The sequence below is a fragment of the Cynocephalus volans genome, chromosome 8 (genome assembly GCF_027409185.1).
Source record: "Cynocephalus volans isolate mCynVol1 chromosome 8, mCynVol1.pri, whole genome shotgun sequence".
NCBI classification, from domain to species: domain Eukaryota; kingdom Metazoa; phylum Chordata; class Mammalia; order Dermoptera; family Cynocephalidae; genus Cynocephalus; species Cynocephalus volans.
This window is the reverse complement of record NC_084467.1, coordinates 126347244-126365503: the sequence shown is the minus strand read 5'-3', so window position 1 is coordinate 126365503 and position 18260 is coordinate 126347244. Positions and strand designations below refer to the sequence as shown.

Below are 18260 nucleotides of genomic sequence, written 5' to 3'. Positions count from 1 at the left end.
GTGTCGACTGAATGGGCGGAGCTGCGACTACTTCCAGCCATTAGGGACGAAGGGGCGGTGTGGTGGCGGTGGCGCTTCACGCAGTATGCGGCAGTGGGCAGATCTCTGTTGCCACAGTTACCGTATGATGGTGTCGGTGGTGTCTTTCTGTCGCAACGATATCCGTTCGTGGTGCTGAGATCCTGAGACTATGGTGAGTGCCAGGGGAGGCCAGTAGAACGGCTCCGGGGTCCTGGCTATGCAGCGTTCCAAGTCTTGGGTCGGATGGGGACTCAAAGGCGTTCCCGTCTCTTCCGGCGTCGCTCCGTTATCTATTTCTCTCTTCCCACGGGCCGGCCCTGCAATCTCCTCGTTCTCCCTATTCTTGCAGTACCTTGAATTCTACTTTGCTACTACAGAGAATTTAGGGCTAAAACATCGAGTCTAATAACCGAAGGTGAGACTGTTTCGAACGAGCATTTTATATGTTTGCATTGTTCATCATTGCATTTTTCAAGCTGTAGCTTCACATTAACGCGCTTCATTCAGAGTGTGGTAGGTGTGTATGTGACTCTCTCAACACTGATCTTAATTTCCCTAGATCTTGTTGTCTTTGCTCTCCTGAGTGGGAGAACACTGCCCCACATCCCGTATAAAGGCCATTTAAAAAGTGTGTGTTGGATCTGCTCTCTTCTAGCCAGTTGATTACTTTCTAGGTTTGTTCTTTTTTAACAGGAATGTCCCTTAGTTTCACTTGGAGAGCTTCTGGAATTCACTCGCTTGAGCTTCACCCTCAGAAATTCTGAATGAATAGGAATGGGGCTTAGTATTTTAATTTTTAATACGCCTGTAGGTGATTTTAGTTCACCCACATGCTTGAGAACACCAGGGTTCTAGTTAATTCACTTAATTACCAAATCTTTTAAGAACTTATGGATAATGGACTGGAAGATAGAAAGATGACCCATCTGATGTCGTCAGATGGGTATAGCTATGAATTTAGCAATAGAGCCGGACCCATCTTCCTTGTTTCTCCATTACTACTTAGTAGTCCTTTTTGTTACCCCAATCTGCCCCCTGCCCATTTCCTGTAGAGACCTTTTTAAAGCTTCACTATACAAACCCTGTCCCTTTCCCTCCTTTTTTCTTTTTTCTAAGGAGATGATGGAGTCTAACAGGCAATTTCTTCAACCTCATGCCCCTAACCTAACAGTGATCTATATTTTTACCCATCCTTTAGTCTTGTATTTCCAGTTTAGAGAAAAAGGCCTTGCAGGATATTCCATCCATCTTTGCTCCTGATTTCATTTCCTCTCATCTATTACAAGGCATTTTGCTTTCAGTTATCTTTTTTCTTTCCTGTGCTTTCAGCTTCTTCCTCTCCAGTTCCTTCTTCTCAGTGCTCAAGTCATACATCTTAAGAAAATTAAATAAAATAAAAGCATGTCCCCCATCCTGCGTTTATCTGGTTATTGCACAATCCTTCCGTCTATCAGTAAACTGCTTGAAAGCATAGTATTTTTACTTGCATCAACTTTTCCCTTTTCCCTTTCATCTTCAAAAGGCTGTTGTCCGGCTTCCTCTCTAATGTCTTCAATGAAGTTCCTCTTGATTAAGTTTCTAATGGCCTTTTAAGTGCCAAATCCAGTAATTACTTCTCAAAATTTATTTTACTTAGCCTCTCTGTGATAAGTGGGGTTCATGGCCATTCATTCCCTTTTGTTTTCACTGGCTTTGCCTGCTTTTTGAATGCCATCATATGGGATTCGCTCTTTAATTACTTTTGTTTCTTACTCTATACCTTTTCCTTTGGTGATTTTGTCCACACACATGGATTCTACTAATACCTATAATTTCACTCCAAAAATTTCATCTCAAGCCTGATAAGGCCTAACCCAGTTGCTCCTGGACATTCTTACTTGTGTACCTCAAAGGCCCCTCAAACTCAATATAACCAAAACTGGACTTACTATCTTTCCTCTTGGTTTCTCCTATTTTCACCAAGTTAATTCATGATATCACTATATTATAACCTAAACTAGAAATCAGAGTTCTCCTACCGTTCTCCCTCTCCTATGTCTCCCATATTCAGTTGGTCACTAGAATTTATTTTAGTTTAGTACATCCTCATTTCTTGTCCTGAGTATTGTAACTGTGTCTTTTACGGTATGTTCTGGCAGTTCTTCAATGTGTTATTTTCTCTGCCACAAGAAGAAATTTTCTAAAACCCAATCTGTTGATGTTACTCACCTTTTTAAAACTCTAGGCTTCCCATTCCCTGCAGTAAAGTGTCTGGAATGGCATACGAGGCCCTCCATGATTTAGCAGTTATCTTTCCAGCTTCTCTTGCCTTTTCCTTTCCTAGATATTCCTTTTAGCCTCTAGGCTTTTAGCTGCTTGCCTTTCATTGAACATACCAAGCAACTTCAAACTGGTAGTATGCCTCTTCCATCTACTTTGCACATGCTGTTTCTTCTACATGGAATATCCTTACCCTTGTTTGCTTGCCAAACTCCTATTGATCCTTCTAAACCCAGGTTATGTGTTTCTTCTGTGATACCTTCCTTTCCTACTCAAAGAGGGTTGACTCTTCATTCTTCTTTGTCACCACTTTATATAGCACACATTCTTTTATTGTACTTGCCATATTCAGTTGAAATTATTTGTTTGTAGATTTGTTGCCCTTACTAAACTGTGAACTTTTAGAGGAATGGATGTTTCTTTTGTTCACTGCTATTGCTTAGATCATATTAGGCACTCGTATACTAGCTGAATGAATAAAAATATTAATATAATGAATATTATATTATAAAATATATATTATAAAAAATATTAATATAATGAATAAAAATATTAATATTAATATTCAATGGCATAGGGAGATGGAAAGTGACATTTGCTGAATGCTGTTCTTTTGTGCCTGCCTTATGTCTTGTTATTCAGACTTTCCAACAATGCTGAGAGCAGTGAACTCCTCCCCTGCTCCATGCCATCCCCCCTTTCCTGGCTGGGATTGTGGGTGGTGGCTATTTCAAATTGAGTGGTCAGTGAAGGCCCCTTGAGGAAAGCACTTTTGTATTGAGACCTGAATGATACAGTGTGATGATCTGGAAGAAGTGCTCCAGGCAGCACTGACAACAAGATCAAAGGCCCTGAGGCAGAAAGAGCTTGGCATTTTTCAGGAACTTATGGTTTAATGTAATAAAAGAATAGAAACTGGGTAGTGGGGTGGTATGGGGGCAGCTGCTGTGGGGAGAGTATGCTGGAAAATAGTATGAGATGCAGTTAGAGAGGTAGGTAGAGAACAGACCATATGTATATATACAGCAGTGTTTTGCAAACCATAGGTTGTGACACATTACTCTGTCAATTTGTGGTGTTTCGTCAGTATTAAAAAAGAAGACTTAAAGTAGAAACTTAAAATATTCATTGCATGTATTAACAGTAACTTTCATAACTTGTATTTTAAATTATAGATGCATTGTGTGTACTGGGTTATGATATAAAATAATATTTCTTACTGTGAGTTATGATCCATAAAGTTCAAGATACAGTGTACTTTGAACAATATATACTTTAAAAGGCAAAATAGTTGAAATCTCAAGACATGCAGATTGTCTTATTCCTCTTCAGCCTAGTGATAATGTTCTTATCATGTGGCAGAAAAAGCTTTGAATTTGATGAGACTAAAGTTGGCTAGAATAAATTTTCAAATTTCTTCATCCAGATCCCTCTCCTATGTTATTTGCTGTCAGTCCTTTATGAGAAAGAGTGGGCCTTTAGAAAAAGAGAGGAAATAGATGTCTCTTCTCTGTGTTTAAGTCTAGCCACTGGCATATGTATTGTAGCAAAAGCTCATGGTCTCTCTAGAAGTGGCAGAAGATGGAGGTTGTTTGCTCTGCTAGTGTAGCTTCCTGACCTCTACAATTTAATTATGTGATCAGCTTCTGTCTGCATCTGGTTTGTTACAGTTGTGACTTCCAGCACAATATTTAGGTTATGGTCACAAATTCTAGAACCACCTTTGTCTTGTGAAGGGGAAATGGGCAACTGTAGTTTAGTATGTTTCTCACACATATTGTTTACGATAAAGAATACACTAGAGTCATCAATTCATTTACTTTTACATGTAAAGAGAACAGAGAAGGTAATTCTAATACCCATTTGACAAACAGATATGAATGTTATGTATCTTCTAAAATATAATGTTTATTTGAATGCTGTTACCCAGATGAACTCTTAGTATAAAAGAACTTTAAAGATTATCAGCTGTGTTCCATAAGAATTAGTCTAAACCTTTGAAATAACAAATGTCTCAGAGTTGTTTTAACAGAGACTTCAAAGACAGTTTCATGATTAGTAAATAAAGAACAAGATTTTATCCACGAAATGCTTTCAGCTTCCAACTTTATCAAGTTTTTTCTAAATAGCTTTACTGTTTTTGTCTTTCGCATCTGCTGCTTATCCATAATTTCTTTTGTTACTTGAAGTATTAATTTGGAAGAAATGCAGTTCTAACATCCCACAGGATTTCATTTACTGTAATTGAATGGGAAAATATAGAGCTTAAATTAGAAATTTGAAACTTAAAAAAAAATCTATTTTTCTGTATACTTTATTGCAAAAGCAGTCTACAGCTGTTATATTTTTCTTTAACAGAAGCAGTATTATTTTTGCAAAACTGTAGCAGCTGGTTAATATAATGTCCTATTTTCCTCACACAAACTCATAGCTGTTTATTTTTTTCTTTCCCTTTTTTTTTTTTTTTTGCCGTTTTATCTTTCTTTTTTACTGACCAATTACTAATTTATTCAAAGAAAGTATTCAGGCAATGGTAGGTGTACATTAATTAATGAGCGCACAGTGGCCCCTTCCCCATGGAACTTATAAAGAAAAACAGATATTGGAAAAGAAATTACGTGTAAGCTTGATTACAAAAGAAAATCACAAGGTAAGATGTAAATTAATAATAAAATAGAGTGATCTGACCTAGCGTGGCATGGTCAGGGAAAAAGTCTCCTTGATGATGTAACTTTTTAATTCCTTTTTTCCCTAGTTGCGGAGAAAAATAATATATGTAAACAAATAAATGAATGAGGCCACCTTATATGGTAATAAGCACTATGCAGGAAAATTAGCACGATAGTGGTTGGTTCCAGGTAGCCTTGGGTAGGGTGATCAGGGAAGGTCCTCATGAGGAAGAGACTTTTAAGCTGAGATCTCCATAATAAAAAGGAGCTTGCCAGGTGGAGCTCTAGGACAAGAGCATTCCAGTAGAGGCAATAGCGAGTGGAGCACAGAGGTGACTTAGAGAAACAGAAGGAAGCCAATGTGGCTGGGGCCTAGGGAATGAAAGGAGGACTGGAGAAGAGATCACAGAGGCAGGACGGAGCCAGGAATACTGAGGTTTATGGAACTTGGGAAGGATTTGGGATTTTATTCTAAATGGAATGTGATAATGCATCTCATACATTTTACCTATTCCATCCAAAATTTTATTTTTCTTGGATCTGCCTTGTTTAAACTTTAGCCCTATTAGTATGGTCTGTCAGTGCCTATGTTCATCCTATCTGTAAGATTTATGATCTTATAAACTTTGAGAAATATCTTTCTGTCCTCTTCTGGTCTTTGAAGATCAGAGACTCCTAATTTCTCCCCTTATAATTGCCATTTCATTATTTAATTGAACTTGTCTGGACTTTTTGTGTTTCTGAAATATCTTCTCTAAGGTATGGCAGACAGAGCTGTATATTTCAGGTGGGTGTGCATCATAGTTTCTACATGGATATTGTTTTCTGTTGTGATTTTCACCTCATACCTTTCTTGATGTGGCTACAGCATACAGTTGAAGTATCTTCTGCAGAAATATCCCAGCACTTCTAATAAGACTTAATATTCACTTTTCTGCAGACACTGTCTAAACTACTTCACTTCTAAAAACCTGTTGTATCTTAAGACTTTCTATCAATTAGATGTGAGAAATTGTAGCTATTAAAATGTACTGCTCAAATCATGTTTATTTTCTGATTCTAGGCACTTTGCCTAATTAAGCTACTGTTGTTCTTTCTCCTGACTCATCTCCGCCTTCTTCATATTTCTTTATTCTTTAAAGTGTATTTCTATATGCATGCAGAATAGCTCTAGAGCTGTCTGATATATGTAAATTTAAATTTTACCCCTTGTTTTCCATAATTCTAATATACACAAGTTAAATATATATGTTATATATGTTTTATAGTATATTTATGTATATTTGTATAAATATACTTAACTTATTCTGTTGTAGAAATATAGGAAAACTACTTAGTCATTTTTGGAAATTTGAAAATATAGAAGTGGAAAAAATAAAAGTAAAGTCATCTATAATATCACTGCATGTATACAATTACTATAACATTGTAATTGTCCCTTATTCACACATACATATATACATATACATGTGTATATATCTTTTAAAATGTGATTCTACTGTATATATTGTTTACAGATCTGTTTTTTTCCCACTTAATATCTTGTACATTTTTCCAACTTAGTTTAAGAACTGTACTTTATTCTTTTATTCTCCCATTTACTCTGATTTAACAAATCCATTTGTTATTTTTTTCTAATACCATAATTAACATAACTTTGCTGCCACATTTTTATACACATCTGTAATTATTTCTTTAGAGGAAATCAGAAAGGGAATAACTGGGTTAGAGGCCATGTTTATTTTTAAGGCTTTTGATATTTATTGCCAGATTACCCCCAGAAAAGTTTTACAGCAATTTGCACTCTGTTAATAGTGTGCCAGGTTGCCTGTTTTTCCTAAACTCTAAACTGATATTTCTATACATTACGTATCTATATCTAACAATAGATTGGAACTTTACTATACATATGTTCTATAGATGAAAGGCACTGTTAATACCTACCTCCAGTATTTCTCTGTAATTGTTTCATATCTCTCATAAATTGTTAAAATTCAAAATTTATTATCCGCGTATAATGAAGAAGATAAAGCTGGCCTTTCCTCAGCTATTATTCATAGACAGATTATCCAGTCCTCTCTTTTCTACCTGTTTTGAAGAAGCAGCCTGTTGTAGTACAAAGGAACTGGTATAGAGCTAGAAATGTAAATTTTTCAACCTTTGTTCCAGTCCTGGCTTCAGCACTTATGAGCTATGTGTTGTGTAATCTTTCTGAGCAACTGTTTTCTCATCCATAAAATTAGATTTATTCAGATTACCTTAAAGCATTTTTGTGAGGATCAAATAAAGTAATATATATGAAAGGAACTTATAAACTGCAATGTATGAAATATATTATTTTCATATTAACCAAATTCCTGCCTAATGAGAAAATAGTTGGGGAAAAAAGAAGGGGAAGGAGATTAAAATCTAAAACAGGCTTCGGAAATAAATATTTGAGGTTAGTGGTATTATTACCCAATTTTCTAGATATGGAAAACTTACTTTTATATATTAAATTTCTTCTTCCTCAATTTCTCCAATAGATTTATTTTTCTAATGGAAACAATAAAATGCCAGGGGAAAGGGAGGGAAGAATGGGAGATGACAGGAATAGGCCTTGAGTCCAATTTCAATAACTCTTATATAGTTTTTTGTGGTATGGGTTGCTAACATTCTTATATGTATTTAGCAGATATGAGATCTGAGATCCGTGAATTTCTACTCAGCTTAAATGTTTTAGCTGGGAACATTTACGCTTATTGCTGGTAGCCTTGAGATTTTATTATTCAATAATTGGATTATGAAAGTACAATATTTTATTATTCAATAATTGGATTATGAAAGACTGAGGCTATTCAGACCCAGTCTGTTTCTTATTACTTAGGCTCAAAAAATGACTTTGGAAAAACTGAAAATCCTTCCATGTAGTGGCAAGTACAGTTCTATCATTTATGCTAAACCACCTTGCTTTTTAAGTAGCTTATTAAATTTTACTGCATGCACCCAAATCTCTAAAAGTTGAATATTTGTATATTTTAGGTATCTGAATATTTTTCATAATTAAAAAATTTTAAGTTTTATATCCAAAGGGCAAATGGCTTCTGTAATGATATGATCACTTTTTTCCTAGCATTTCTACTTAAAATCTAGCAGTAACCTTATGATTTTATCTTGTCTCCCAATACCCTTCACATAAGGTGAGGCATGCATCACTAGAACACTTTTAGAATCAGACTTGTAATACTAAGCATTTACACAGTTGCATATAGGGCAGAGGCTCTTGAACTCATTTTTCTGCCTTGTATTGGGTTCTTGCAACATGATATGTATCTGAGATACAAAGATGAATAAGGCTAGATCCCTGTCTTAAGGAGCTCACAATTTTGGAGGAAGAGAGAAAGAGGAGAAAGAGAGATACGTGATAGGCTGTAACATTACAATACTGATCTAGAGAAATTCAATTTTCTCATTTGTAAAATAAGGATGATAATACTACTATCTCCCTCATAGGGATATTGTTATAATTAAGTTATAAAGTGCTTAGCCTAATGCTTTAAACACTGTAAGTACCCAATAAATGTTAGCTGTTATTGCTGCTACTGCTGTTATTGACAAGTGTTAAGAGGGAGACCTAGCGAATATGGGAACACAGAGGAGAAATTAATCACTATGAAGGAATTTTAATTAAAAAGAAGGTTAGTTGACTTTACAGCTTTTTCTCTACTATTTTTCATTCACTGAACTTCAGGTTTTCTTTAACATGTGAATATGTATAAATCCAAAATTAAACTTGTGTATATTAATGCCAACATCGGTTCCCTAAATTTACCAGAATGCAGCTGGAAACAGAGTAGGAAACTATGTTACTGTGCTTCCTTGTTCAAGGTTCAGCCTGGTGCCTGCACGATTGAGTGCTTAACAAGACGCTTTTTATTTTTCCCTTTTTTAAAAACATTTTTGTTTATTGACCCAGATGTCCCTTTTAGTGCATTTTGCATGGGCACAGGATATACAGACTTGGTGACTAATGGAATGTACTAGAGGTGTTCTTATTCATATAATTTTTAAACAAATTCTTTTTGGTTTAGCCTTTTGAGATATACATTTTAAAAGTTTACATCTTTTTATTGCTTCAGATTTACATGCACTTCGGCGACACTTGCTGTTCCATTTGCCTGAAATGCTTCTTCACTTCTTTCAGACCTTTGCTCACATGACACCTCATCAGAGTGGACTTCCGTGTCCATCTAAAGTAGCACCTCCAGTTGTTCTCTTGTCTCCTTACCCTCTTTACCTTTTTTTATTTTTTATTTTAGCACCTGATGAAAGCATTGCAAAGCTGCAGTTTTAATAATGATAATGCCTGGCATTTATATAAGGTTTTCCACTTTTTAAGGCACTTGAGATTCTTAACTAATCCATAGTGTCCTTTGGAGGTAGGTATTGCATGTATAGAGAAGGGAGATTAATATCAGTAGAGAACAGAAAGGCACAAGTGTCCAAGGAAGAAAAATAATGCTCTGAAAAGATACTTGAAAAGAAAAGCTAAATTACCACTGGACTTTCTTTCTAGTCACTTGGTAGAGACCAGGTATGGAGAACCATTTTTGATAAAGGGATATTCACCACCAGAGAAAAATATAAAATTCTGGGTCAAAAACAGTGGACTCTTTTATTCTGAGAGAGAATTCTAGCTTCATTAATTCACTCAACAATTATTTTTAAGTTCCTATTATGTGTTAGGTACTGTTCTAGGCACCCGGGATATAGCAGTGAATGATAAAGTCCCACCCTATGGTGCTAAAATTTCTGGGGATGGGGAGACGCACAATAAACAAATAAACATACTCATTTAATGTAATGTCAGGTTTTGTTAAGTGTCCTGAAAAAATTAAACAAGTTATGGGAACAGAGAGCGAAGAAAGTAGAAGGGGGTGTTATTTAGTTGAATGCTCTGGGAATCCTCTCCCCATTGATGACATCTGAATAGGGACCAGAATAAAGTGATGATGTAGAGAGCCCTGGGAATCCTAGCGGTGGAGTGGCCTAGGCAGAGGGAATAGTTAAGTGCAGAGATCTTAAGGAGGGAACTGCTTGGTTTGTCTGGGAACCATCAAGAAGTCTAGTATAACTGGAGTAGAGGTGAGGCAGAAGGTGGCAGAAGATGAGGTCAAGAGATAGCCTGAGGCCAGATCATATGAGCCCTAAATGGCATGAAAGTCCTAGAGCTCGAAGAGACTTTAGAGTTTTATAAGACCAGTGATTCTGAAACTGAGGTTGTGACCCGTTAGTGGATTGTGAATGTTAAGTTGTGAATAGCAAATAGCCTTTACAAAAACAGTATAAAATATGAGTACATTGTACATACTGAGGATAAAAATTGTTTTATATAACTTTTTTCAGGTGTGTGTGTGTGTGTGTGTGTGTGTGTGTGTGTGGTGTGTAGTGTGTGTATGTGTGTGTTCCATTTGTTCTAATGGAAACTATAGTTCTTACTATAGGTTCTGGTTTAAAAAAAAAAAAGAAAAAAAATTGTTTCTGAATCACTGATCTTGTCTTATACTCACATTTTGTAGATTAAGAAACTAAGTTGAGGTATACTCAAAGACCTTCATGTCTTGTAACTCAGTATGGTGCTCTTGTTACCATGCTGTGCTCACATCTAGTTGTGGTATACATATCTGCAGGTGCATATGACTGATTCCATATGGAATTTGTTCCAATTTCTAAGTGAAGGAAAGGAATTAAAAACTTTATTTAGTCAATACATTACCAATAAGTACCCACTTCAGTTCTGTTTTGTGATCCTCTTCTATTCTGTTTGTCTTTTCTCTCTTCTCTAAAATGTCCTTCTATTTCTCTAGAAAAGAAAGATATTCAAACTAAAGAGATAGAGAGGGAGAGAAAGAACTGCAAGACCAAGAGAGAGGGAGAGGGACAGGTATCTAAAATCCAGGAGAGAAAAGAAAGAAACATCCAAGGCGAAGAAAGAAATAAGTAGAAGCAATTCTGCCCATGCCTATCGCTGCTACTCTCTCCATCCCCTCTGCCCTTCCCGAAGGCCTGAGTCTCCTGGGAAGGCAGTGTTGGTGAGAATGGATTCATCCACTTTCAGAGACATGCTTTGGGATTTTACCTCTGTGTCCTGTCTTTTGGCTCTCAGAGTAAGAACTCAGTAATGTGTTGAGGAGAGTGAGCTCCTTGAGAGCAGAGTTTCTTATTCTCTTTTGTATTCCCAGGCTCGGCACATGGAGGCCCCCAATAGTAGTTTGCTTTAAAGACTATCCTAATTAATACCCTGAGCTTTTGAGAAACTGTTCCTATGTGTTACAGCTAAATTCTTACTAATACAAACAAGAAATCTGTAACCCTAAAAGACAGTATTATGCATAAAAGAGACTTGATTTTGGAGAATTTGCATGGATCTTGATGAAATTAATCTGAAGGCTAAAAAATAGATTATTTTACACACACACAACACACATACAATATACACCCTCCCCCTGTATGAAACCTTTTTTTTCTAACATCACAAGGAAGATATTCTTGAAATAGTTTAATAGCGTTTTAAAAATCATTGCTTTTAATTGTTAAACCCTGTTACGTAATTTATTACCTGTTAGAAAGCAAGTGAAGAAAATTCATTGACTGTCAGTCATCCGTTCGTAAGAATGGCTGTTTGAACCTGATGATTTCATCAGTAGTTAAAAAAAGCTTTAAACTTTTTGGGCTGACTGGGGGAAGGATCAAAGAAGAACTCATATTAGGTCCTCTTTTTATAGAAGGAATTAGAGAGAAATGAAATTATTGACCTGGCGCATGCTGCCTTTTCATTAAAACATTTCTTAACATCCTGATGACTAGAGGGGATATATTAAAAACAAAAGTAAACAACTTATAAATCTGAATGGACAACCTATTTTTCTTAATAGTTAATATCTATCATTGAATGTCTACTGTGTATTAAGTTCTTTGTTTCTTTGAAAATACTTTTGTACATTACTGGTGGGAATGCATGTTTGGTAAACCTCTTTGGAGGACAATTTGAAAATATCTGTCAAGACTTTAAATACTTATACCCAGTGACGTGCTGTGGAGTGTTTGTTGTATAATAAAGAACTTGACTGGTCTTTGTCTCAGATTCTTGAGACAGTGCCTTGAAACCCTTGGAATTTCCAAGGATGCCAGTGATAGAAGTGTCTTTTTATCGTGGTGGGCCTGTGGAACCACACCTGAATTTATGTTAATGAGGTGACTTATGGTGGGCTCGTAGACAGTTTCAGGATGGGGGCGGCCATGCCAGAAGGACCAAACATATGCTTACAGGGTTCAGGCTGTGGGCCACCTGACCCCTAGGAATGGAAGGATAGGGGGCTGGAGATTGAGTTCAATCAGATAGCCAATGATTCAATCATATCTACATAATGAAACTCAGATAAAGACTGTGGACAACTGAAGCTCCATTAATGTTCCAGGAGGGTGATGCATCCTGAAGCCACAGGGAGAGGGCACAAAAGCTCCGTATTCAGGGTGCTCTCAGATCTCACCTATGGGTCCCATTATTGGCTGGTCCTGATTTGTATCCTTTATGATAAAGCTGTAATCATAAATGCAAGAAAGAGTTCTTTTCATCTAGGGAAACAGTCTCAGTTCTTAAAAACACCCAGGGTTATACTGCTAGAAATGGCAGGGCTCAGATAAGAACTTCTTTAGCCTGTGCTCTTTCTATTCGACCACAATTGTAGCCAAGATATTGAAAAATTTTTAATTATGTAGGAGTAACTCTTTTCTGATTTTATGTACTTACAGAGAGAAATGAATAACTAACTTCCTTTTTGAAAACACTCGGTTTTTAGAGGATATGAGTATTTTCCAAAACTTTTTAACATATTTTCCGAAATTTGTATTTTTATATATAATCTAAATAATATATAATTTATATTTTGATACCTGATTAGGGCCTCTGCAAAATTATTATGATTTAACATATAATTACAGGGCTAAAATATAGGGGTGTTTGTAAAATGGCAATGTGGCTTGGGTGTGTTGAAATCCACATTGAACACTAGGGGGCACTCCTCCATTATTGGACACGTTCTTTCAGGAAAAGATACCCTTTATGGATTTCATTAGTTGCTTATTAATTTTAATCATATTGATGTGACATTTGAATGCCATTCATCTAGAAATCGCAGATGTGCGTAATATCACAAATTATTTCTCATAAAGTCAAAGACACACACTATTTCTTTTCATAAATTAGAAAACTGTAGCCTAAATGATGAACAGAATTGTCTTCTTTGAGATTAAAATTGAAAATTATTATTTTGGAATCTGTTACTCTACTATAATATCCTTTGACTTATTTAAAAAAAAAAAAACCCAAACAGTAAACTACAAAGTAAAAATAACATATGAATCAAATGGGATAATATAGGCAAATGCATTTCAAAGTGTAGAAAAGACTATCCTAATTTGTACCTCTTCAGATAGACAGCCCAATGATTAGTACTTCTGACACTTGCTGATGTAGTTAAGGCTTTTACCACTTTTATAGAGAGGTACATTCATGTTACAACCAATTGAGTCTTCATTACTTTACTGTGAACACAGTACAAGGACCAATATTCAAAAATATTCATTCATTTCTTTTCTCATGAAGATAATACTAACAGAATCAGTAGGCAACTATAGCTAATGCTGAATAGTAATAATTTGCAATGCCTGCAAATCCTCATGTATATTTAGTATTTGCAGTGTATTAGTCTGTTTTCTGATGCTTATAACAGAATACCTGAAATGGGGTAATTTTTAAAGAAATGAAATTTCTTACAGTTTTGGAGACTGGGAAGTCCAAGGTCGAGGGGCACATCTAGTGAGGGCCTTCTCCTTGGTAGGGACTCTGTGTAGTCCCGAGGCAATGTAAGGTATCAGACAGAGAGGGGGGAGAGCAAGCGTTAAGATGCTCACTAGCTCTCCTTAAAAAGCCACCGGTGCCCCTCCTGTGATCACCCACTTATTCAGCATTTGGTATATGAAACAGGAAAAGTAGAACCAGTTTGGTTTGCACAGAGCTACCCTTCTCTGTCACTGCCATCAGGGCCACTATATACTACATACAAAGCACTGCACAACTATGAGTGAATTGCAGGTATGCTTATTTATTACATATTTTTCTAACAGATGGCAGTAAAATGTCCTGAGGAAGGTACAACATTTTCTGTTTGCATATAATGCAAAGATGGGCCCCTCGTAGAGGGCTTGTTAGCTCTAACTGCAGAATATATACAAACTCTAACCACTTTACTGCCTCCATTGCAACCACTCTACTCCCAGCCACCATATTCTGTCACCTAGATTATCACCTCATAACTGGTCTCTCTACTTCCATCCTTCCTTCCCTACATCTACTCCCCAAAAAAGCAGCCAGAGGGATTCTGTAAAAATGTAAATTGAATCACTTCATTCCTCTGCTTAAAATTTGCAGACTCAGACTTCCTATTTCTATGAGAGTAATGTCAACCTCTGTTCAATGGCTCACAAAGCCCTGTAAAATCCTGCCTACAATAATCTGTCTGATCTTATCCCCACAACTGTCACTCTTGCTTACTTTGCTCTAGCCTCATTGCTCCTTGAACACATGGCATGCTCCCACTTAAGAGCCTTTCCACTGACTGTCCTATTTCCTGGAATACTTTTCTTCCCACATCTGCATGGCTCATCCTTTCTCATCCTCAAATCTTTGTGCAGTTATCATCACCTTCTCTATGAGACTGACCCTGACCACCTCTTTAAATTGTATTTATCACTACTATCAGTACTCCAAACATTCATTACCCTGCTCACTTTTTCCTTATAGCATTTAATATCTTCAACTACCATGTATATTATACTTAATATGCTTATTATTTATTGTAGATCTCCCCCAATAGAATGTAAGCCCTTTTATGACATCAAAAGCACAAGTGACCAAAGGTTCCCATTCCCTCCACAATGAAAATTGTCTGGAACTGGCAATGTGAGGCAGGAAGGACCTCTATCCCAAAGTATCATTCTGGGTCCTAGCTGGACACAGATATGTATACTTAAATGGGATAACTGAACAGATTATTAAAGGGACTAATTACAAAGGTGTGGGCAGCGTTAAGAGAAACTAGCAAGAGATGGTTTAAGAAGAAGGAGTAGGGGTTAGCAACAGTAGGGAGCCATTACTACTTCTAGGCCTGTCAGGAACGGGAGAGAGCTACAGACTACAGTAGGTGTAATGGAAAGGCTGTTTGACAGGAGCTATGGTCTTCAGTAGAGGGGAGCAATTCACCAATGCGATCTGGCAGGGAGGAAGTCAAGAGAAAAAATATCTCAGTCTCACTGTTCTTCCTTTGATCTTCAGCCACTGCCTCCCACTGGCAGAACCCATGTGAAAGTCTGGGCAAGGGAGTCCTTTGATGAAGTTCATATAGGTCCATTGGCCAGGCTCACAGCAGGTTGGTGAAGAGCAGAGTGAAGGTCTGGCAGGATAATTAGAAAACATCTAGCATGTCCACTTTCAGGCCCAGTGGTGCAGAGGCTACGGGATAAATGCATAACAAGATTTGGTCTGATGTACTTGTGACCTTGACAACAGTTATTTGGGTTGAAAAATTCAGATCGCATTTATGTTGGTTTTTGTGTTACCAGATGATTTCTAGCCCAATAATAGAGTCAGTGTCCTAATTCAATATTAGGTGAATAGTGTATAATTTCTTAAATAGTCTCATGCCACTGTAGTTGGACCCAGAATTTCTGTTTTGGTTCAGATTCATTTCTCTTTTTGGAATATTATGATTCCGTTAATTGTTGACAAGTGGTCTTTAATAGGTGACTCTTGTCCTGGAATTACTTAATATTTTATCAAGTGTATTCTTTTAGGGTGCTAGTCAGAGAAGCCATACTTATTCAAAAAATAAGAAAAGATGTCCTCTTTCAAAATCTTCTGGAAATACAAATAAACAGACTTATAAACAAATATTAGAATTTTGGGGTTTTTTTGAATACTCAAGAGTGGATTTTTGCAATTTTATCAAGATCTACTGCTGCACACCTTTATTTATTTCTTTATGTTTTTATTTTGTCAAGTATTTCTTTTTTTTTTTTTTTAAGTTTCCAGAGCTAGGAAAGTCACCATGAAGTTTCAAAATAAGTAAATTATGTAGTTTGTATCTTCCAGAGGTTCATAATTTGGTTTGAGACTTCCTGTTGCACAAGCCCACCAGATACAACCCATTGTTCTGCTGTGGGAACATCAGTCTGCCTATGAACAAACAAGGGCCCTTGTTTTTAAACTATGCGCCTTATCAGGTCACATAACTTTGGCCAAATCACTTAACTTACCTGAACTTCTGTTTCCTTATTGTTAATTTTTCTTTGATCTCTGAAATTCTGTGAAAATCAAATTCCAAGTACGGAAATATCAGTTGTCTGAGGTTGGTCTGGAAAGACTTTACAATAATTGTGTTTTCTTTAAGATGTCTAAAGCATTGTTTAGCCTCACTTTCCAGAGGAAAGCTTTCCCTTGATACGTGGTATGTGGCATTGTGTTTTCACATGGCAGTGATCTGCAGAAGTCAGAGAGGAAAGATTTTAAAGGATCTATAGGGCTAAGCTGAATAAGTTTTAAAAGACCTTTCCTCCCTGAAACTGGATGTGTACCTTTTTAAATGATTTCTTCATGCTTGATCAGTTTCTTGATTTACACTCATACTGTGGAAATGGTTCATTTCTGGCATTTTTCATTCTTTTCTTTAACAAAATTAAGTGGGAAGTAAACTTGAAAATGTATTCTTAAGCATCACAGTTGGGGAAACACATGAATGTGTGTTCTGTTTACTCCTGCACTGGCTTTTTTCTGTAAAGACAATAATGTATTCTATTTCTGAGGTAGTGTCTTGAAATGACATTTAAAAAAAAAATCGTAGAAATATGTAGAATCCTCATGTTGAACATCATATTTTTTCCAAAAGAGAGAAGACATTTGTCCCTAAACTGTATTTTTTTTTGAAAAAGTGTTTTACTTAATTCTTACAGAATTTAAGTGGAATAGGATAATTAAATCTAATAGTTTGCCTAGCTTTTCCTCCTCATAATTTGCTTGCCTGTCTTTATTAGTGACAAGATAAAATGCTAAGCTGGAGTTGGCAAATCAAATTCTGTCTGCTTTTCGAAGGTAGATTTATGAAGAAGCAGTAGCCCTCTGAAAATAATCTGGACAGGCTCAAAACTGGTTCTGGCTACACTAAAGTGAGGTTAATATTTGACACAATTCAGTGTAAGAAAATACTTTCGCTTTGAAAGAAGCCCTGGAGGAAGACTCTTTGGTAAAAGAGGTGTGCCTAACAAGTTATTGCTTAAAAATCTAGCCTGAGGTAATGGGAAAATATAAACCTGTCGGTTATTGTATTTTCATTTCTATTGTACTTATCACTGCAGCATCTTATAGGAATTGCTATGCTTATTTGCCTATTATGTCAGGTTATAAATTTTTAATGATTCACTGTATTCTCAGAATGTTCAAGGCAAAGTGAAGTTTGTTCTTTGGAAACCACTTTTCGCTTGCCCTAACTGGAAGGAGCTGGCTTAAGGTGGCAGGTTCTCAGATACTATTGATTTCTATTATAACGTCATTCAGGGTGAATGTAGGTACAGGGATACTCAAACTAAACATTAGAAGCCTGTTGAACTGTAACTTTTATTGTCTGTATAGTTTATTCCAGAATGTGTATGAAGTCACACAGAAGCAGATAATTGGCTTAAAATAGATTGAGATTAGTTACTGACTCTTAAACGTGCAAATTCTGAAAATCAGCTTTCTAGTTGGTTCAAATTATGTATCATATAAATCCATTTTAGTATGATTTAAGCAGGGGCGCACTTTTGTATGAACAAAAATGTTTGTTGCCTATTGTGAGGTAATTTTTCCTGAAATTTAGCATTACAAAAAATGCTATATACATTTTTTCAATGCAATATTAGAATTAAAAGTCTGGCAAGTTTGGCCTTATTGTCATTATTGTTGCTGCTTTTTAAGGTCTGATTTGTTTTAACTGGGGATTAAATTGAAAGGATTTAGTTGCCAGTTTTGGAGATCTAGCAAACAGTGCCATGTGTGTAGTCTGCTTAGTCCTATTTCCCTCACATGCCCCTTTTCATCACTCTGTAGGAGAGTGGTAAGAGCATGAGACCTGGAACCAAGCTGCCTCAGTTTACCTTTGTTTACAAACTATGTAATATTCAGCAAGTTTCTTAAGTTACCTGAGCCTGAGTTTTACCATCTGTAAAATGGAAACAACAATA

The 18260-nt window shown here is 36.3% G+C and overlaps 1 protein-coding gene across 3 annotated transcripts in view; it reads left to right on the top strand.

Annotated features, from left to right (window-relative positions):
• The first annotated feature begins 57 nt into the window (after positions 1–57).
• The window catches only part of NME7 (NME/NM23 family member 7), a 220727-nt gene continuing 202524 nt past the window's right edge, over positions 58–18260 (top strand). For all 3 annotated transcript variants that reach the window (XM_063105506.1, XM_063105508.1, XM_063105507.1), the window contains exon 1: positions 58–193. In XM_063105506.1, coding sequence (XP_062961576.1) covers positions 191–193 — 3 coding nt within the window. In that variant the 5' untranslated portion in view covers positions 58–190. The remainder of the gene's footprint in view (positions 194–18260) is intronic.